The sequence below is a fragment of the Suillus bovinus genome, assembly GCF_016758785.1.
Source record: "Suillus bovinus strain UH-Sbo-P2 chromosome Unknown EDB93scaffold_71, whole genome shotgun sequence".
In the NCBI taxonomy this organism is placed as follows: domain Eukaryota; kingdom Fungi; phylum Basidiomycota; class Agaricomycetes; order Boletales; family Suillaceae; genus Suillus; species Suillus bovinus.
Genome location: NW_024542127.1, coordinates 32,408 through 50,358, shown reverse-complemented (window position 1 = coordinate 50,358; position 17,951 = coordinate 32,408). Strand labels below are relative to the sequence as shown.

General features: G+C 47.1%; 8 protein-coding genes across 8 annotated transcripts; 3 read left to right on the top strand and 5 right to left on the bottom strand.

The window, feature by feature from the left end:
* Positions 1 to 388: 388 nt before the first annotated feature.
* Positions 389 to 1,396, bottom strand: EDB93DRAFT_1107121 (uncharacterized protein; the record flags this gene model as incomplete). The annotated part of the gene is made up of 7 exons (XM_041447686.1): positions 389 to 447; positions 485 to 680; positions 735 to 785; positions 835 to 1,059; positions 1,113 to 1,175; positions 1,209 to 1,277; positions 1,331 to 1,396. The coding sequence occupies 7 exons, from the start codon at positions 1,394 to 1,396 to the stop codon at positions 389 to 391; spliced, it is 729 nt and encodes a 242-aa protein (XP_041303698.1).
* A 524-nt stretch (positions 1,397 to 1,920) lies between these two features.
* EDB93DRAFT_1170879 (ATP synthase subunit C-domain-containing protein) lies at positions 1,921 to 3,168 on the bottom strand. The gene is made up of 7 exons (XM_041450347.1): positions 3,055 to 3,168; positions 2,889 to 3,000; positions 2,759 to 2,836; positions 2,664 to 2,700; positions 2,533 to 2,611; positions 2,305 to 2,481; positions 1,921 to 2,255 (listed from the first exon to the last, which is right to left on the bottom strand). Exons 1-7 carry the CDS (start codon positions 3,131 to 3,133, stop codon positions 2,182 to 2,184), a joined length of 636 nt encoding a protein of 211 aa, XP_041303697.1. The 5' UTR covers positions 3,134 to 3,168; the 3' UTR covers positions 1,921 to 2,181.
* A 107-nt stretch (positions 3,169 to 3,275) lies between these two features.
* On the top strand, positions 3,276 to 7,117 carry EDB93DRAFT_1232130 (Phosphatidylinositolglycan class N-domain-containing protein; the record flags this gene model as incomplete). The annotated part of the gene is made up of 19 exons (XM_041451297.1): positions 3,276 to 3,447; positions 3,504 to 3,677; positions 3,732 to 3,766; positions 3,827 to 3,844; positions 3,896 to 4,048; positions 4,083 to 4,262; positions 4,309 to 4,453; positions 4,507 to 4,833; positions 4,888 to 5,083; positions 5,130 to 5,487; positions 5,542 to 5,732; positions 5,787 to 5,886; positions 5,935 to 6,043; positions 6,097 to 6,400; positions 6,460 to 6,474; positions 6,521 to 6,590; positions 6,642 to 6,756; positions 6,804 to 6,842; positions 6,894 to 7,117. 19 exons carry the CDS (start codon positions 3,276 to 3,278, stop codon positions 7,043 to 7,045), a joined length of 2,853 nt encoding a protein of 950 aa, XP_041303696.1. The 3' UTR covers positions 7,046 to 7,117.
* Positions 7,118 to 7,429: 312 nt separating this feature from the next.
* Positions 7,430 to 8,361, bottom strand: EDB93DRAFT_1331091 (Chloroperoxidase). The gene is made up of 2 exons (XM_041455189.1): positions 8,231 to 8,361; positions 7,430 to 8,174 (listed from the first exon to the last, which is right to left on the bottom strand). The coding sequence occupies exons 1-2, from the start codon at positions 8,341 to 8,343 to the stop codon at positions 7,511 to 7,513; spliced, it is 777 nt and encodes a 258-aa protein (XP_041303695.1). The 5' UTR covers positions 8,344 to 8,361; the 3' UTR covers positions 7,430 to 7,510.
* Positions 8,362 to 9,646: 1,285 nt separating this feature from the next.
* Positions 9,647 to 11,385, bottom strand: EDB93DRAFT_1170865 (mitochondrial carrier). The gene is made up of 12 exons (XM_041450346.1): positions 11,345 to 11,385; positions 11,016 to 11,277; positions 10,941 to 10,960; positions 10,840 to 10,888; positions 10,645 to 10,788; positions 10,481 to 10,591; positions 10,361 to 10,430; positions 10,235 to 10,311; positions 10,179 to 10,185; positions 10,046 to 10,119; positions 9,864 to 9,997; positions 9,647 to 9,813 (listed from the first exon to the last, which is right to left on the bottom strand). The coding sequence occupies exons 2-12, from the start codon at positions 11,084 to 11,086 to the stop codon at positions 9,791 to 9,793; spliced, it is 780 nt and encodes a 259-aa protein (XP_041303694.1). The 5' UTR covers positions 11,087 to 11,277; positions 11,345 to 11,385; the 3' UTR covers positions 9,647 to 9,790.
* Positions 11,386 to 11,629: 244 nt separating this feature from the next.
* Positions 11,630 to 12,115, top strand: EDB93DRAFT_1092322 (signal recognition particle SRP9 SRP14 subunit; the record flags this gene model as incomplete). The annotated part of the gene is made up of 3 exons (XM_041446428.1): positions 11,630 to 11,701; positions 11,753 to 11,821; positions 11,885 to 12,115. The coding sequence occupies 3 exons, from the start codon at positions 11,630 to 11,632 to the stop codon at positions 12,113 to 12,115; spliced, it is 372 nt and encodes a 123-aa protein (XP_041303693.1).
* Positions 12,116 to 13,977: 1,862 nt separating this feature from the next.
* Positions 13,978 to 16,619, top strand: EDB93DRAFT_1170851 (EAP30/Vps36 family-domain-containing protein). The gene is made up of 7 exons (XM_041450345.1): positions 13,978 to 14,159; positions 14,220 to 14,384; positions 14,449 to 15,178; positions 15,238 to 15,334; positions 15,400 to 15,915; positions 15,970 to 16,528; positions 16,597 to 16,619. The coding sequence occupies exons 2-6, from the start codon at positions 14,272 to 14,274 to the stop codon at positions 16,341 to 16,343; spliced, it is 1,830 nt and encodes a 609-aa protein (XP_041303692.1). The 5' UTR covers positions 13,978 to 14,159; positions 14,220 to 14,271; the 3' UTR covers positions 16,344 to 16,528; positions 16,597 to 16,619.
* A 570-nt stretch (positions 16,620 to 17,189) lies between these two features.
* EDB93DRAFT_825075 (uncharacterized protein) lies at positions 17,190 to 17,685 on the bottom strand. The gene is made up of 3 exons (XM_041457613.1): positions 17,677 to 17,685; positions 17,335 to 17,621; positions 17,190 to 17,287 (listed from the first exon to the last, which is right to left on the bottom strand). The coding sequence occupies exons 2-3, from the start codon at positions 17,542 to 17,544 to the stop codon at positions 17,255 to 17,257; spliced, it is 243 nt and encodes an 80-aa protein (XP_041303691.1). The 5' UTR covers positions 17,545 to 17,621; positions 17,677 to 17,685; the 3' UTR covers positions 17,190 to 17,254.
* Positions 17,686 to 17,951: the final 266 nt, after the last annotated feature.

The following is a 17,951-nucleotide window of genomic DNA, read 5'->3' as shown; positions in this document are numbered from 1 at the left end:
GAAGCAGTAACATGAACCAAGCCCTCCCGCATCGCTGAACCACTTTGCAACCGTGTGGGCGATGGCCGATTTGCCCTTGCCTGCAGGGCCAGATAGCCACAGCACGCGTGGAACGTCGTCTCCAGTGCTGTTCACCCAATCTGTGATCTGGGAGAGTATTTCAGTCCGTGTCCCTCGGAGGCATTCTTTTCTGGTATCTAGCCCTGCGTTCGCTGCATATGCTATGCCACTGAGGTCCAGTAGTTCGCCTGAAGAGAAATGTATAGCTGTTGCGTCAGAAGGAAGTAAATCCTTACCTATACGGTGGGTGTGAATAGCAACGTCCCGAGCAACTTGGTCCCGGAAGCTTTGCATGAGCGCATCCAACGCATCGCTGTACTGTTGAATTTCATTGTTTGTTTCGGTGAGAATGTCTTTCCCGAGTCTCTTCCCTGTTACAATAGAAGACTGAGCATGTAAAACGTGCAACGGCTTGAAGACTCACAAAAGTTCTTAGTCTCTGAATAATCTCTGATGAAACGGGCGTATTCAAGGGTCTGCTGAGAGATCTGTCCAACGATACCACGCATCGATGAAATCTGGCGAAGCGTCTCGTCCTGTATCATGAAGTTATAGACTTGATCCAACTTGTCGACAAGATGATGGACTGCTTGATCACGATCCGCTTGGGCGATGACCATCTACACCGATGACCGGTGAGCGGGTGAGAGAAACGAGAAAGGAGCTAAACATACTTTTGAAGCGCAAGACAAGGCGCCCAGTGCAATCTTTGCATATGGATGTACCTGCGGCACGGGATTAGTTTGGTTCCAGTCAAGAGCAATGGGACCGTACATCCGCGAGCGTCCCGATCACATTGTCGAATATCTTGAGGGGTTTGAGATATGTATCCTGTAAAGTATATGCGTCTTCGAGACCCGCTGGTGCATTTTGGGTGGTAGATACTGCAGATTGCACTCGCTTCGAAAGTGGTTTGATCCCTTTGACAGCCTCCTTAGCGTGTTGAAGTGCCGATTTGGGATCAGCAGTTTGTTTTACGACAGATAGAGCATCCTGAACCTGTGCGACCATCAGAAGTTAAGATTGAAAGCAGAAACTGAAAGGTGACCTACCTCAGGCTCGTGGCTGCGCAAATTCTTCATGTTCGAGCGCTTCTTTATGATCTCAGCCTGACCCTGACCCCAATACAATCCGGTTGCTCGACTTACAGAAAACTTCTTCGCGACACCATCCTTGGCTTTCTTGAGAAACCGAGAAAACTTGCGTGGTGGTTGAACCTGGACAGATGGGTATCAGAGTCAGCGTTTGAGAGTGATGCACAGCAATGTACCGAGCTTCCTGCTGTGACGTCTGGAGGAACTGGGTTCGAGTCCCTCAATTGATTGCTGTCACTCATGACGAGTAGTCAAGGATCAGTCTGAGCGAGGTAGTAGGCTTTGAGCGGGAAGAGTAGGTAGTAACGTGGTTTAAATATGATAACAAGCCATACCCTTGATCGAAAGCCTTGAGGCAATACTTAGTATTTGCTGCTGTGTTGACCTCAAGAATATGGCATTGGGCAGGCACTATGGAACTCCGCGAAACGCCAGGAAATCGGATGGCTCAGCTGAGCGGAATCGAGACTAGGGTCATACTATTGATTACGAGAGAGATGCGAGGGCTTTGTAAAATGAATCAAACAAGAATGACATGGACCCGCCGGACTTTCGAGAAGTCCAGTTTCTTGAGAGAACCGGATTGAACCGGACTTCGACAGCACTACTCATTCAGCTTCGCATCCCGCAAAGGCTTTTGGGCACCTCCAAAAGGTGCAGGCTTAGATGACATACTCATGGTTTACTAAGACAGGTAAGTGACCTGCCTATCTTGCAAACCAGATCACTGATGGAAGTGCCGCCGTCAATGTGATTTCGCCCCGAAAGGTTGCAAGTTCCCTGGATCAGCACTCGTTGCAAAAGTCTGCGATGCAATATACATATGGTGATGGTCAAGTACATCCTCATCCATTCCAAGCAGGAAAAAACGCGCTCGTGAGACCGACCTAGAAGAACTTAGTGCAATGCATGCACTTGGAGCTGGTCTTGATGAGTCGGCAGACAGTAACAAGATAGAAAGTAAACAGATCACTTGGAACACACGCATGTTATTGAGCGTACCCTTTGTACGTATGTAAGCCTTCAATCATATACGTACGGCGGACACTACAGGCGATCCTGGCAGGAACTCCTTTGCGTTCCCAATCATCAGAAGGCCGACTTCAGTAAGGTTAGTGCATTGCATCATGAACCAAGTGCTTCGACTCACTTATCAGTCCGAAAAGTCCCAGCACGCTTCCGAAAACTTCTACCACGAGTACCTTCACAAACAGTGTTGGATCAGCTGCGTCAGCGAGCGCAGCAGTGCTGCCGGCGATACCGACACAAAGGCCGCAAAGAAGATTGCAGAATCCAACGGTGAGCCCGCCAAAGAATAATGCATATCCTGTAGTTTGATAAGTAGCATTCGATGAAGATATGATGAGGAAAGGTGTACCGGTGAAGTAGTTATCTCTTGTGTAGAGCTGCGCTTCGGATACTGTTTGGAGTTTGGAAGAGTACACGATACCCATGATCTACCAACATGGGGTAAGTATTATACACAGACTTGAGGGAACGAATACACACCACTCCGTAAATTGCAACAACCTCGCAAAAAATGATGCTGACAGTCAGCAGCGCTCAGTCCCTTCTGTGCACGCTGTATATAAAAAATAACACACCTAATCAGATTCTTTGTACTGATTCTTGGAGTCCTCACTCCTCCACCCAGTATCGATGCTCCGGTCAAAAATATTCCCCTTCAAAACAACGTCAATCTGGCTGAACAAGAGTGGTGTTGTGCAAACCTACCATCCTGCTCCAAGAACACTCAAGCCTATGCAAAGTCCAATTCCAAGCGAACCCCAGACGAACGGGCTAGTTTCCTCGAGAAAGCGACCAACATTGAATGCTTCTCCAGAATCTGTTCGAAAAGTGTATAAGTGCTGCGGAACAGAGAAGACGACCTCTGGCGCACCAGTAAATAGCAAGTACAGAGCAACTATGATAATAAGAAATGTTGGGAGGCCGAATGATGCATACGTTTTGTAGCCCATGTCTAGCGAATAACAATCAGTTCGTTCTAACAGGTTGACGAGGACATGAAGTGGCACAGGTACTGCATCTGAATAGGGCATATTATTCACACGCTTTCCATACTTGCAATTGGAATCTAAGATTTTAAGCACCTTCATACAAATGTCAGTGTCATCCCATAGAAATGTTCTCGAACTGCTAACACTGGGACTCATCTTCCACGTCGTATTCATTGCTTCTGTTTTTGACTGCTACTTCACTAGCCCAGTCGTCCATGGCATGCCTCCTCGCAAGGCTGGCCCTGGGGAAGCAAAACGGGTCGTTCTCATTGTAGGTAAGTATAGCTTCACCTTCCGTAGCACCAACTGCTCAAGCAACAATTTCTATCAGGAGACGGTCTACGCGCAGACCTTTTATTTAATGTCAACGCGTTCTCTTTCATTCCTTCTTCACCAAAAATCGTTGCGCCTTATTTGCGTGATATTGTTCAAACACGAGGGGCGTTTGGATTGTCACACACTCGAGTACCAACAGAAAGTCGACCGGGGCATGTTGCAATTATTGGTATGTTACTTCCCGATATGTCAGTAGTATTGGGCTGACTTAAGCAAACATAAGGGGGTATGTATGAGGATGTCTCTGCTGTGACCAAGGTAAAAAGTCAATTGCTTGTTTCTTCTGATTATAATGTACTGACGAGACTCGTGGGACAGGGTTGGAAGACGAATCCGGTTAGTATCGTAGCAGCGGACGCCGCAGACAATGTCTCATTCCTTCTCCAGGTTCACTTTGACTCTATCTTCAATCAATCCAGTCACACTTTCTCCTTCGGCTCTCCAGACATATTACCGATGTTCGCCCAAGGTGCAACGCCCGGAAAAGTTGACACTTGGAGTTACGATGAGGAGGACGAAGACTTTACGAAAGGCACGAAGGTTCAGAACTACTGCAGTCGTACTATTAAATCAGACCAACCGGATAGATGCCACCGCTCTAGATACCTGGGTTTTGGATCAACTTCAGACGTTATTTCAGAACGCATCATCTAACGACTTGCTTGATTCAGAATTACGTGCTGACAAAGTGGTGTTCTTCCTGCACCTCCTTGGTCTTGATACCACCGGTCACTCGTACAGGCCACACTCCAAGGTGAGCATCTCGATCAGTGCGCTTTTATTGATTTACTTTGTTACAGGAATATATGAACAATATCCAAGTCGTTGATCATATCGTCCGACGAACAGAAGAACTTTTCTCCGATTTCTATCACGATGAAGAGACAAGCTTTATATTCACAGCTGACCACGGCATGTCTAAGATCGGCAACCATGGTGATGGCGGTGAGGTCTGCGCTGTATTAGTTTTAACAATGAAGTATTGAAGGAGTTTACAGACCCGGACAACACACGTACCCCACTAATCGCGTGGGGGCGAGGTATCAGGGGCCCACTTCCTGACATAATTCCTTCCTCGCACGACGAATACTCTCGGCCCTGGCAACTTGACGACTTTATGCGACGAGACGTAGAACAAGCGGATCTTGCGCCCCTGATGGCTGCGCTGCTTGGTATTAACTATCCAGTAAATTCAGTGGGAATTCTCCCTGATGCAGACCCTACGCGACCTGGCTACTTACTACCGCGAGAAGGAGAGTCAGCCTTGGCCCGGCTTGCATTAGCAAATGCAGAGAGTATCTTAGAACACTACCAAGTAAAACACGGTGCGTTCAAAAAGCATTTTCTGCCTGGTTTGTCCATAACTATCTGCCTGATAGAATCAAAAGCTGCACAAACTATTCTATACAAACCTTTCGGACCATTGGAAGAAGTCAGTCAAGACGGGAAGCTCTTAAGAGTATCCTGGCTATCCAAAATAGAACGTTTGATCAGTAATGGAAGATGGTTCGAAGCCCGTCGAGAGACAGCTGAACTTATCAAGGTTACTTTACAAGGTCTTCGATATCTCGAAACGTAAGCTGCTTAACCACCATTAGAAACAATCGCTGAGAGAATGCAGGTATAATCGAGTACTTATACGGATCATCGTCATGATAGCATATCTGGGATGGTCTGCTTATGCGTCGTTGTCAATATTTCCCCCGCCAGCTTCCTTGGTTTCAGACAGGCAGCGTACCGTGGTCAGAATTGCCACCGCAACTATATTAGCAATATTTTGGGCACTGTTTGCTGCAGAGAGAGCTCCATGGACATTTTATGTCTATGTGACTTTCCCCTGCTACTTCTGGCAGCAATTCGCGCTACGTGGAGTTCCAATCGCTGTGCAACAATTTAAATCGAGTGACAGACGCGGTCATTTTATAGGCAGAGTGTTGTTCCACTTGGTCATCGTAGTGGTTGTGCTTCAGTGCATGGTCGTGCGTCGACCCTTGTTCATTTTACAAATCTCATGCGACTTATGAATGTCCCAGGCTGCTTACACTCACCGGTCGCTGTGGAGCATTGGATTTTTGACTATGGGCTTTTTATGGCCATATGCGTCATGGCCAAGTCACGTTCGGTCGCAACATCTGAGACTTCTACTTTCCTGGATGAGTAGCTGTCTCATAACTGGTGTATTCCCCCTACTCAGTGTTAACAAGAGAGAGGATTTATACATGATGTGAGCGCAGTCTGACGAATTTATGCACGTTGCTCATACTTGCCTATGTGTCAGCATGTGCGGAGGGGCAATGATCCTCGCAGTTGGCGCAGGTTGTGCACGTTTGGCGTCGAACGGTGCTTCGAAAGATGCAAAACTATCTGTAATCATCCAGGTAGGTAGTTGCAAATGGCGCTATGTAGCTTACTCATTCGTTTCCAAGGCGTTGTTTATCTTACTCGCCATGACAATTACTGCAAGCTCGGTGAAAAGTTTACAAGCAAAGCAGGGATTGTCCACCATTAACCAAACTTCAGCATGGCTCATACTCGGTGCTTGCCAATCAACTGACATCAATTATTCATCTGATTTTTGTGTTTCTCAGCTGTATCGTCGATATATCCATTCATCTCTAAAGCACAACACAACACCCCGACCTCCAGAATCGCATCGCTTTTCCTGGGCTTCGGCGTCTGTTTCGTCATTCTTTCGATCAGTGTTGAAGGCTTATTCTATGCGGCTTTCACGTGCAATTTACTCCTGTGGATAGAAGTCGAAGCGATCGTCCAGTCGAAACGAGCTAGTGCCGCTTCGCAGAATCAAGGATGCTACGAGTTTCAGACTGACGATATCAGAATAGCACTCTTTTTCTTGTTTTTCGTTCAGGTGGCTTTCTTTGGAACCGGAAAGTGAGTGATGGATACGACTGACCTTTGTGGTATCGATGTTGATGGTCGACTATGTCTAGCGTTGCTTCAATTTCGTGAGTTTCCCCGACAAGCTGGTCTAGCTCTGCTCACCTCTCGCAGATCGTTCTACTTGGAACCTGTGTACCGTCTCGTGCCAATTTTCAATCCGTTCTTGATGGCAGCGTTATTGGTGGGTTCTTTAACCATTGCGCATACCGGAAGCTTGAACGGATTGTCACAGATATTCAAAATTGTCGCACCATATGTGATCTTGTCAGCTGTGTTCGCCACTTTGAATGCAAGACTTCACCTACCGCCCTTCTCGCTATTCCTCGTCGCTCTGACGCTCACTGATGGTGCGTTGTTCCTTTTGACCTGCACTGATAACTAATATCTAGATCAGGAATGACGATGGCGTTTTTCCTGAACGTCACTGACACCGGTGAGTGGGCTAGCTGGTGGTCAGATCGTATCGAATTGACATACGACACAGGATCATGGTTGGAGATTGGGCAATCGATTAGCTTCTTTTGCATAACTTCTCTATTGTTGGTTTGGTCAGCTGGTATCTGCACCGCTGGGGAGTATCTCATGGTAGACACATTGGTGTTCCATAGGTCCACGGACAGTCGCAAGCTAGAATAAGCAACGTGTTGATGCACTGCACATAAAATTGTGGCACGCGATGAATGATTTTCTCGTATTTGCGGCTACAGGAAAGACGTGGGTAAACGCTAAGTTTGCGATAAGTACTCAGATATATTTGAGAGAACTTGTATGCCGAACAAAGATACGGCATATCCTCAGTGTGGTCATCTAACTATTCACTTTCCACGTAGCCAGGGTTTGATTTTCAATTCATCTTATCGGGCAGCAAATTACGCTCTGAGTTGTACTGCAATTGTGAATACTCGAACGGTCAACTAACGCACCGCCGCGACTTTACAACCTGGACCAAAAGCTACTTTGATGCCAGGCCACTAGTTTGATAGCGGTAGTCGAACTTTGCCTTTGATGGGGCCAATAACAAAGGAGGATTTGGTAGAAGCAGGGATCGCTGATAGGGATTACAACACTTGTCTATTGAGACAACAGGATACGTTTTTACTCTCAAGATGAACGATGGAAGGTGGCTATATTAGTACTAAATATTCTCCTCAAGCCCAAGGCAAAGGCATTGAAGTTGGAAGACGACGGTGTACCACGGCAAGTAGACTTTCTGAGACCGTTCATGATACCTGCCACTTCCATCGCCTTTGTGCGAGCATTGAGCAATCCTATAACACGACGTGGTCGTGCCCAATTGTCGGGCAGACGTTCTTCCCCGTACCACTGTAAAAGTATGCTTGACGGGATGCGACCATCGTCTTGTTTGAGAAGCAACCAACACAAAGCTGCCTCAGCAGCCCCGATCTGGGAATGGATGGGGTCGAGTGGATGAGCTAGCTGGGCCTCGCGAGATATGCGCACTTGCGCGAGGTCGTACAGACTCATGCCCCTTTGAGGATCTGCGTAGCTTAGAAATGACTTCAGAAGTTTTGGGTCGACCTTAGTAGGTGCACGTTGTTGACCCAATGCGTTTGCATGAACGAGGGATGCGTCGTGTTCGATTTTGTTGTGCATGGCCAGTGCGTCAAGGTCCAGACGGAAGGAGTGACCGCAAAGTAGAACTCCTGCCAAAGCGAGTAAGGCTGCCAATATAAAGGACAGGTTGTACACTTCTTGCACTGCGCGTATCAGATGCCAAAGTCCGATGTTCTGTCCATTGCGTGGCCTGGTAATGATGAAGTTTGAGTTTGGAGGTGCTAGGAGAAACGAAGAAAAACATACAAGTAACCGTGATTTGCTAGTGCATTGAGTGCTGGACAAGGAGAACGTCGATCGCCCGTAGTAGCGGGGATGAATGGATGTGCAGGAGGACAAGTCCAATTTGAAGTCGACATTTTGAAGATTACTCGGACTGATCCGGTGGCGCAGCCCCTGTGGCGTTAGCCTTTTTATACCACAGCGGATCCTGATGCAGTCTTACATCAGCGAGTCTGAGACATCCGTGCCGCACCAAACTCCGCAAAGCTTTTATTTGGTTTTGTTTATCAGTCACCCATCCTACGTCCTCCTCCCTGTCAGCCTATAAGCGAAGTATAGGCTACGTATGATTAGAGCGGTGAAGCTCATCTCGAACGCACTAATGCATATACAGACTAGGTGTATCATGTAATTACACCTACATAGCTCATCGTATACGGCAAATTTCGAATTTTCTGACGGTGATCACACAATACACGGTCCTCGGATTTACCAGTTTGAATTGACAAGGCTGTTAATTAGCGCTAATGTACCGTGAATTCGAACAACTGTACATGACGATGAATTACTCCCACTTCTTTCAATCAGAAGGATCAGGTAGAGACTAGGACGAGCTTTTAACTGCAGTCTTCTTGCTGGATGCACAAGCAGGCTGCGAAGCTTGTTTAGCTGGAACCGAGCAGTTCACGTAGGAAAGGTGAACGCAAATTTATCAATACCGCTAGATCCAGCAAGCACAAATGAGTTTTTCTCCACTGTCTCGAACTCTGCGGGAAAGCGGCTGTGATCACCATCTACATACAGAATAGTTTTTGGAAGATTAGAGTGAAGGAGAGACAGCTGCTGTCCGGTTTGTCTTTTTGTTTCATAGTCCGAGTTGGCCGAATAACTTTCGGTCTGGAATCGTATGATCTCATTATGGAAATTACAGTTACGCCCGTAATCGCTTCATGCTGTCCTAGGTCCCCAAACTCACTCAAACTCACACCCCCGAGATTTACATACCAATTCACGCTAATCCACGGGGGTGAATTCACACCGCCACTTTGCAGTACACTATCGATACGTTGATTTCGGCAACATGAAATGTCGTCATTCGTCTTTTGTAATTATAATTCATCCTTCCAAATATTCATTAGCACCGCTCGTTGTTCCCTGCAAGGCCTGCCAAATTTACAAACGACCTTGACCGCATGCAGTATAATGTCGCACCGGCGCCCTCCCTATTTCTGGGATGGCCTAGCTAGAAGGGTTCCAACCCGAGATCAGTGGAGGGAGTAGCAACCGTTTTGCATGTGCCAATTTAGGTTGCGTATTGTGCTTGCTATGCACGTATTGTTGATGAGTCGAGACAATGAATTTGCATCATGGCGACTACAATCGCTGTGCCATATGGGCTATGGCCCGTTGACAACTACCTCAGAATCAAAATCAAAATCAGAATCAGAATCATCCATCCTTGGATCAAAATTTGTTCCGATTAGTACTACAACTTCTTACAGAAGATGTGGTCTAGTGGGGGTTCAATGTGTTAGCTACGTTGCTGTTTCAGCCTTCCCCCGTCTATGGTGCCGACTCCAAATTTTATATGTAAGGTGGGCCAAGGGCTTGGAACAAAGTCAATTATAGCAGAGAATGAGAATGAGCGCAAACTCACCCGTCCGGAATACTCCAAGTGTAAACTCCACCACTAGGAGTAACACGCCACCTCCAGGCGCTAAACGGAGGACCTTTGGCAAGAAGCCCTTGTAAAGGGCTGTGGGGCCCTCCTCGCGCATGATAGTCATTAATCTGTCACGTTATTCGGTATCTCCGTCCACAGCGCAGGAAGAAACGCACGCAGGATATGTCCAATTATATTTTGGGGTAACTCCAGGAACCTTAGCCGTACCTTGGATGCGAGATTTCACGACCTAAATTTACACGTAGCGGTGTCATCGACCAAACTGGGGGACTACAAAGAAGAGCATACATCGAAGCTGAGGGGCATATCAGTCACATTCCTAAATTTGCTGAATCGCAACTCACGGGGTATTCACGACAGTTCCAACGAAGCCACCTACACTGCCAGAAACAAAATTATTGAACAACTGCCCTTGCTGCGTCTAAACTAGGCGATAAGAAAGATCCCGCGACATATTGCGGAAGGCTTGCCTCAGCCGGTGGCATCATACTACGGACTTGATGGATACATCCGAAATATCCACCATTCCACCAGAAGTGCCTAGTCTCTTGAGTCAATAATTAGGGATGCTAGAGCGTGAATCCATCTACCTCCAGAAAGTTGCCTCCATGCCGGCATAGAGACCAAGAGGACCTTCCTTCTTGATGACCTGCTTGACTACATCGATAGGACCAGCGAATGTACTGGTTTTATCTTGCAGCCTATTGACACGGGTTAGAAGTAGGAATAAGTCCTATGACAGCGATGGTCGCACTTAATCTTGACAAGCTCAAACGGAACGACAACAAAACTCTCCGTCGCACCAGCACTGCACCCTGTCAAGATAGAGAGTTGCTGCGTCATCTTAGATTCTCCAGATAAGCCCATATAAGTCTTCCCCCAGAAGTCATTGGCAGCGCTGTCAGAAAATGAGACAGTACAACGTAATACCTGCGAGAGCCTGACTCACAACTTAACCGCGCGCTTCGGCGCCTCAAGAAGAAGAGGAGGGACCAAGCCTATAAACAAAGTTCAAGGCCCCGTAACGAGAACTGTAAGAATATCGTTGACCTCGGTAAAGTCGGCCGAAACTGATGAGGATATCAGCAGCGTAGTCGCGTGAACATCGTGATGCCACGACTTTACCCTTCTTCCCGCACTATAGACGATAGAGTGCCAACCATTCCATGCTTGGCCTTTCCGGTCTCAAGTTGCATGCGAGTTTTCACCTGAGTCACGCTCCGTCATCGTACCCAAGCGCCATATGTACAGGTATACTTACGACATCTGGATCACGAGTGAGCAGGCGTCTTATGAGATGAACGCAACTCACCTAGAGGGTAAAATGTCAGAATCTCGGAGACACCAGCAATTGCGCCGGCGGCGAAATTCGCAATGAAAGGGAGTGCTATAGTTTATTCTGTCAGCGAGGTCTCAAGTACGGCGCCTGGTACGGTGCAGGTTGCCTAACTCACGTTTCCGTTGATCCGTAGCCATTATGCTTAGTTTTGATTGATGAGGATGAAGTTAAGAAGGAAAAGGGAACGTTTCAAGATTCCGAGAACGACCGACACAGAATCGGACGTAAAACGGAACAGGATATTCGACGGTACGCAAGCGAATGCACTAGTTGCTAAGATCAAAATCCGGGCTTCTCGACTCGTGACCATTGTCGCGTGACACTGTGACGGCCTGTGACCAAACCTTGCCTTACTGATGAACTTCATCAACTTCCTAGAGTGCGCGTTACTCATGCGAGCATGGTATACATCGCCTCCTGGCAAGAGTTTCAGGAAGCAGCTGAAAATCTTTACACAAAATCTCCCAACAAAGTCTGTCTTTTTGATATCTATCATCGTGTGACGCTGATGATGTGCCCACAGGCTCGATATTGTGTGAAATGGAGACCATCAGAGGGCAAACTCGTCCTGAAGATTACAGATGATACAACAGTGTGTTGTGGTTTCATTCACTTCTGAGTATAGATCTTACTTATACCCCATACATCTCTGTAGTGCATAAAGTTCAAAACTTATTCCTCGATCTTCCTCAATCGATTCGAGGCTCTGAACTTATCACTAATGCAGAAAATGCAGAATAAACGCCCTACACCAATCGTACCCCTGGGCACACCTGATATCACTAAGGACGCAGACCAGGCGCGCTCGTCGTCTCCGTTCGTTGCACAACCTGCTGGTCCTGCAACTGGAGGTGTTAAGAAGAAAAAGCCAAAGAAGAAAAAGTAAGGACAACATTGCTATGCAACTTCTGGTAAGTCTGCCGTAACGACCCAGCTATCCCATTTTCTGATAATGTCTTTCTGTTCAGTTGTCTCCGTGGTAGCATTATCTCCTGAGGTGGAGCGAACGTGCACATTTGTTACCAGAGCGAGACTAATGTTCGTATATCGGATTATCAATATGCCTTGTTCTTTTGGACAGCGCAAGCCTAGTGCCCGACCGGGCATGACCCGTTGATCACCGCGATGTTGTTCTAATACAAGAGGCAAGATCATAGGTAAGCCATCCATATGGGAACGATGGAAATAGACATACAACGTCTAGCTTCGGTCTCATGCACAGCTTGCTTAGCACTAAGCTATAAAACGTACCAATCAAACAACGGTGCCTTGGAGTACCCGGTGCTGATCTACCAGATCGTTGATACAATGATAGTGTTAGATGGGATGGTGATGTGGCTGATCAGTCCATGCGATCGTGCGCAGCCATGATGATTGTGCTCGACAATCGAACAGGATGATAGCCTGAATGATAGCCTGAATTTTAACGACAGCGGGTAATGCAGAACCCGGCCTCAGGCGTTCATCATAGACTCCAATGTCCACCGGAGACGCAAAACTAGTAAATGAGTCCAATGCGGTCAACATGTGTGTGGAGATGCCAAGTTAGCTTTTGCGGATCATCCGATCTTATAGGCGGTGCAACGGGGAATATTCCGAAGGAGACCGGGGTTGGTTTGTGCGGCGCCGAGATACCTAGTAATAGGCAAAGCTATAAGGAGAGCGCGTCGCAAGACCCAAAATTATTGGGGTCTTAAAAAGGGGTTGCCGTACTCGATTGATATGTGACAATTCAATGAACTTAGTGAATTCGCCGTTAAGATGCAGAGGGATTCTATTCGCAGGGTCCGGCTTGAAGGTAATTATCCGATATGATTGCGGATCCGACTGTCATTAGTAGAAAGAGTACTTACAATATCTCGAGGTACGTACCACAAAAACAAATCGCGTAACCAAAAAAACATGGAGCTGGTTGAGGCCCTAGGGAGGACTTGCGGGGGTTGCTATTCACCGACCCCCCGAGAAGACAGCTTTCTCATGAACCCACAGAACAAGGCATCTCATGACATAGGATTTGGCAAATTGTTCATTAAAAATAGAGACTGTTGACAGTCCATGATAACGGCGAAAAGCAGGGGAAAAAAAAAGCGCACATAGAATACTTGATGAGCCATAATTTCGCAAGTAATCCCGAACATACCACGATTGCAGCGGAAATCGACATGGTGATTGTTGATCACATCACATGTAGTCAGCGGAGTTCTAGCTGATGCGTTTCCTCCTGGATAGTACAATAGTGGTAAAAAGTCTGCGAAAGAGTGAGAACGGGGTCAAACCACAAATGAGAGTCACAGCGAGACGTGAATGTCAAGTCGACGTCGGGTAAGGATAAAGCTGGTGCGAAGTAGCAAGATACCCTGTGAAAGTGAGCAAAAAAAGATAGTGCAGGACACATAACTTAGATCTGATACCATAGCAAAGAGACAGTGTTTAGCTTCTCCTGAGCCTGGTTCTGGATGCCAAAGGGCTGCAACTAATCAACTGGGATTAATGAAGGAGGTGAAGTGGACAGCTTTTCAAGCAGTCCTCGGAGAAGAGGCTTCGGAACTAAGGTCTCATGTGTGTGTGTTGCTTCACATGAGGTCACTACACTCCCATATCATTAGTACTGGGGTGTCGTTTGTAGAACGAGTCTAAGACTCATGGTGCATGATATTCGAAACGTCGTGTTGACCTCAGTCACACATGTCACGGTATGGACTGGTTTAGCTGATCTCCGTAAATACGCGTACATAATAATGCCTTGCCATTGGCATTGGCATTTGATTCTAAGCGCTCGACCCTACATATTCTATGCGCATTGCGGACGTCTCAATCTATTAGGAACAGCTTACATACCCAAGTTCAATAACTGGTCGAATGTATCAAATTGAGAGGACATCGAGCTCATTCATAAAGAGCACCGACCTCTTCTATCTTTAGTGCAATAGGTAAGTTGTGTGGCTGTATTCCTTATTCCGATGTGTCTTCATCTCCCTACCTGCCAACAGTTATTTCTCCACTCGGTCTTCTGACACGTAATTTCCTCAAATCCTATTGCTCATGGCGCTTCGGCGGTATACATCATCAATCGACGGTACTATTCCAGTTCCCGCACTCCTCTATGACGATGAAGAACTTTTGGCATCCCAGGATGGCGTAGGCATATATGATGGGTGCGTGTGTTTTCTGGCTTTGACCTAGTGCATTGGTTTCCGTGTTCATGTCACCGATTAATAGTCTGCAGAAGGCTCCCGACCATCAGACAGGCTCTGTTCACGTCTCTACGCATCGCCTATTTTTCGTTCATTCCCAGAACCCTACATCATATTCTTTTACTATGGGTCTACTCCATGTGACACGGACGAATTATTATGCTGGCTTGTTCAAATCTTCGGCGAAGATCTCACTCTTCCTCGACCCCAATACTGCCTTGCCTTTGACCACAACGTCCGGGCAGCGAACAGAAATATTCGAGAGCTGGGAGTGCGAAGTCTGCAGCCATCGCAATCCTCCAGGTTTAAGTCCAGCCGCAGCCCGAATATGTGCTCTATGCGGCGTTCCGCGCAGCGCATCTGCTGTATCAATAGCGTCGGAGGCATCATCTCAAATTCAATCCGTGTTCTCCTCCCTTCCCGAGTCTTCATATACCTCTCTGTCTTCCTCGAGTTCTCCAGGACCTCCATCCCCTCCATCAACGAATGATGATTCTGATGGAATTGCGTGTCCTGCATGTACCTTCCTTAATCACCCATCTTTGCGTGTCTGCGAAATATGCACAACGCTGCTTCCCAATGCTGAACATGCTGGGATTATGAGAGCCAAATCCGCCCCCTCCACTCGACCAGTATCACCCGTAGATGACACCATCGATCCCGCAAATCTCCTCATCAAATTAAGCTTCCGCAAAGGCGGTGACAAACCATTTTACAACGTACTCAGGCGTGCACTTAAATCTCAGGCTTGGGAGGCAAGCATGGTGCCATTATTTCAAGAAAAATAGAACTAATCGGATTACCCGACAATTAGGGCAAACGAATTGGTCATAATACAAGAAGCGGGACTTCTGGCCTCGCAAGCCCTAATTACGGGCCGACACCCGTTGCCATGCGTCCTTCTGGAATAGGTGAGTAATACAACTTTATTTTGTTGGTACCGCCGGCGCTGAAGTTCATATGACTAATTCTTAAGACGGAATCATGCGTAACGTAGAAACTTCGGCCCATATTACACAAACAGATCTAAGCGATGCCCTGAAAGACTTAGAGGGCTTAATGATGAAAGCAAAGGATCTCGTTCACCTGGCGGGGGAGCTAAATGAGAAACTTACTGCATCCTCTACAATAACCACGACATCAACACTTGCTTCTCCATTTTCGACGACTTCATCCTCATCAACCCCAGGCACCCAATTGTCAAGTCCATTTTCGACGACCACGCTTGTTCCTTCGACGGAGCCCGAAGAAGCCAAATTTATACGTTCTTCACTTGCGCAGCTAGGTTTACAAATGTCTAATGCTCCCGTCACGCTGGACATGATCAGGGATGAAAGAAGGTGGGTAGAAGAGTTGGCGCGGGAACTGGCAAGGGTATTGCAAGGGTCGCCAGATGATATTCCCGGTCAGAAATCTGTCGGAATTATGAAAGAACGGGGAATTGTTGGGCTGGATGAGGTTTGGGGCGGATGGAATCGCGCGAGAGGCGTAGGTAAGGAAACCTTTTGACACAGCCTAAGTGAGCTACTGAACACATGATGCGCAGCTTTAATTCCGCCATCCACTTTTCTGCAAGTACTCCCTATCCTCCCGGCATACACGTCACCGCCTATCCGCAGCAGAGTGTTTAAATCAGGATTATCCGTCCTCCACATTCCACCGTACACCCACGCTTCGTTCACGGCCCGCATAGTGGGCTATCTAACTATGTCTGGTGTGATGACAACAAGTCAGATTGCTCATGAGGAGAATATCACGATCGGACTTGCAGACGAAATGATCGCTGCTATTGAAGCTGATGGTGTGATCTGCCGGGATGATGAAAGATCGGCAATCAAAGGGGGCGGAAGTGGGATTGCATCAGAAGTTAGGTGGTCAAGGAACGTCTTTTTGGAATATACTTGGGATGGTCAATTGTGAGTATGCTTACATCAAAGTTTGCAGCTAGTGCCTTATGGACCCCCCAATATATCATGGGAGTTGTTGAAGAGTAGATGCTGCGGACCAAGATACGACTCGGAGAACTCGGGGACTCGGGAAAACCCCGTGCAATCCTAGTTTCGTCAGCAATTGTTAATAGTTAACAATTGCAATTGCTTTGATTTGTGAGCGAAGAATCGACTTCTGGTCTAAATGCTTTTCTAGCTTGCATACAATTAATGAATTTCACCAGTTCTGGCATGTTTGGCAAAAGCTTTAAAACCAAACAAACGCCTGATCGATCGACTTTATTGCCTATTTTGGGCGCTTCAATACTGCAGCGACATCCACACCTGGCTCGGTAAAGAATTGTGGTTTCCGTATGCTACAGCAGGGCAGACAAGGTTCGAGGAGACCGCGTAGCACCGATTGTCTCGCAGCTTATGTTTTCGTGTGTATGTAATATCTGGGGCCCTGGGTTTGCTTCTAGATCGATATCATCCCGTAAATCAAGGCCCAACTTTCATAATAGAATAGATAACCTCCGGTGTCACGACCCTAGAAATAAAATCCAAACTTACACTGTCGGCTTGACTGGACACTTCGACGGCACGTTTTTTTATTATGAGCATCCCGAGGACATCGGTTTAGATGAATTCTATCCCCGATCGGCAACATGTCTTTCCCGCTGCATTGAACGCGGAGAACCTGTCAAGATGGTATCCTGCTCTCCTGTAGAATTCGTCGAGCTGCTTTGTACCGCTTCAGGAATGTTTATTTGAATGATATTCGTCGTACTCCGCAGCGATATTTCAGGACGACATGTGTTCATGCTTACGCTAATTCCAGGGAGATATCTCATCCCTGAAAAAATAGCTCCTTTTGCTCCTCATGCTCGTCGGGCAGCGTAATTATCCACCGCTGAAAGCGGTGCTGTGGTCCAACTGCGATTTACTCAGCCGGCGGAACAAAAATTTAATTGTATGCCCACAGTCTCGGTATGTGTATACTTTAGGTTCGCTTTTTCCCCAGTGATATCCGCATATATGTGGTTCTCCATGCTCAAACATTCTCCTGCGACGTCGAGATCATTACGACTGTTAATTCCTTTGAGGTTTATAGCAACCGACTCGATTTCTGTTCTCGTTAACAAAAGGATAGAGTACGCAACTATCACCAGTGGCGTAAGCGCGCCCATCATCTTTGGTTCGGCCTGCCGTGGACGGCCCCCGCGAAGTGAGATGAAAGCTCCACTTCGATGATTGCTCTACTCAGCCACTGTGTGGGTCAACGTCGGGGTCAGTGAACAATAATGGTAGCGCGTAGTGCTTACTACATTGTTTTATGATTATGATCGTCAGATCATCGAGGACGTGTTATTGTACTTCAAGGTTCTCGTACAAAGGCGCGATGTGTTTGAGGACTAAGTTCACGATGCAGATGTATAAAAGTCCCGTAAAACGCAGTCATAGCACGGCATTCGGGATGAAGATGATGGCACGATAATCATGGTGTGATCGGACTGCTGGGTCGGACTCAGACCTTGATAGGTGTCTTCGATCCGGTTCCTACAAGATGTCCGGATTGCAAGTTCTGAATTAATTTGCG

Coding starts and splice junctions, on each gene's coding strand:
- EDB93DRAFT_1170851 (XM_041450345.1), top strand. CDS start 14,272: ATGGCGCTTCGGCGGTATACATCATCAATCGACGGTACTATTCCAGTT. Junction 14,385..14,448: donor GGCGTAGGCATATATGATGG/GTGCGTGTGTTT, acceptor ACCGATTAATAG/TCTGCAGAAGGCTCCCGACC. Junction 15,916..15,969: donor GAATCGCGCGAGAGGCGTAG/GTAAGGAAACCT, acceptor CATGATGCGCAG/CTTTAATTCCGCCATCCACT.
- EDB93DRAFT_1170879 (XM_041450347.1), bottom strand. CDS start 3,133: ATGGGCTACAAAACGTATGCATCATTCGGCCTCCCAACATTTCTTATT. Junction 3,001..3,054: donor TCTGTACTTGCTATTTACTG/GTGCGCCAGAGG, acceptor CTTTTCGAACAG/ATTCTGGAGAAGCATTCAAT. Junction 2,701..2,758: donor AGTACAAAGAATCTGATTAG/GTGTGTTATTTT, acceptor GCTGACTGTCAG/CATCATTTTTTGCGAGGTTG.
- EDB93DRAFT_1331091 (XM_041455189.1), bottom strand. CDS start 8,343: ATGTCGACTTCAAATTGGACTTGTCCTCCTGCACATCCATTCATCCCC. Junction 8,175..8,230: donor CTAGCAAATCACGGTTACTT/GTATGTTTTTCT, acceptor CATCATTACCAG/GCCACGCAATGGACAGAACA.
- EDB93DRAFT_825075 (XM_041457613.1), bottom strand. CDS start 17,544: ATGATGGGCGCGCTTACGCCACTGGTGATAGTTGCGTACTCTATCCTT. Junction 17,288..17,334: donor AGTATACACATACCGAGACT/GTGGGCATACAA, acceptor AGTAAATCGCAG/TTGGACCACAGCACCGCTTT.
- EDB93DRAFT_1170865 (XM_041450346.1), bottom strand. CDS start 11,086: ATGCAACTTGAGACCGGAAAGGCCAAGCATGGAATGGTTGGCACTCTA. Junction 10,889..10,940: donor TTTCGGCCGACTTTACCGAG/GTCAACGATATT, acceptor CTTTGTTTATAG/GCTTGGTCCCTCCTCTTCTT. Junction 10,312..10,360: donor GTATGATGCCACCGGCTGAG/GCAAGCCTTCCG, acceptor CGCCTAGTTTAG/ACGCAGCAAGGGCAGTTGTT.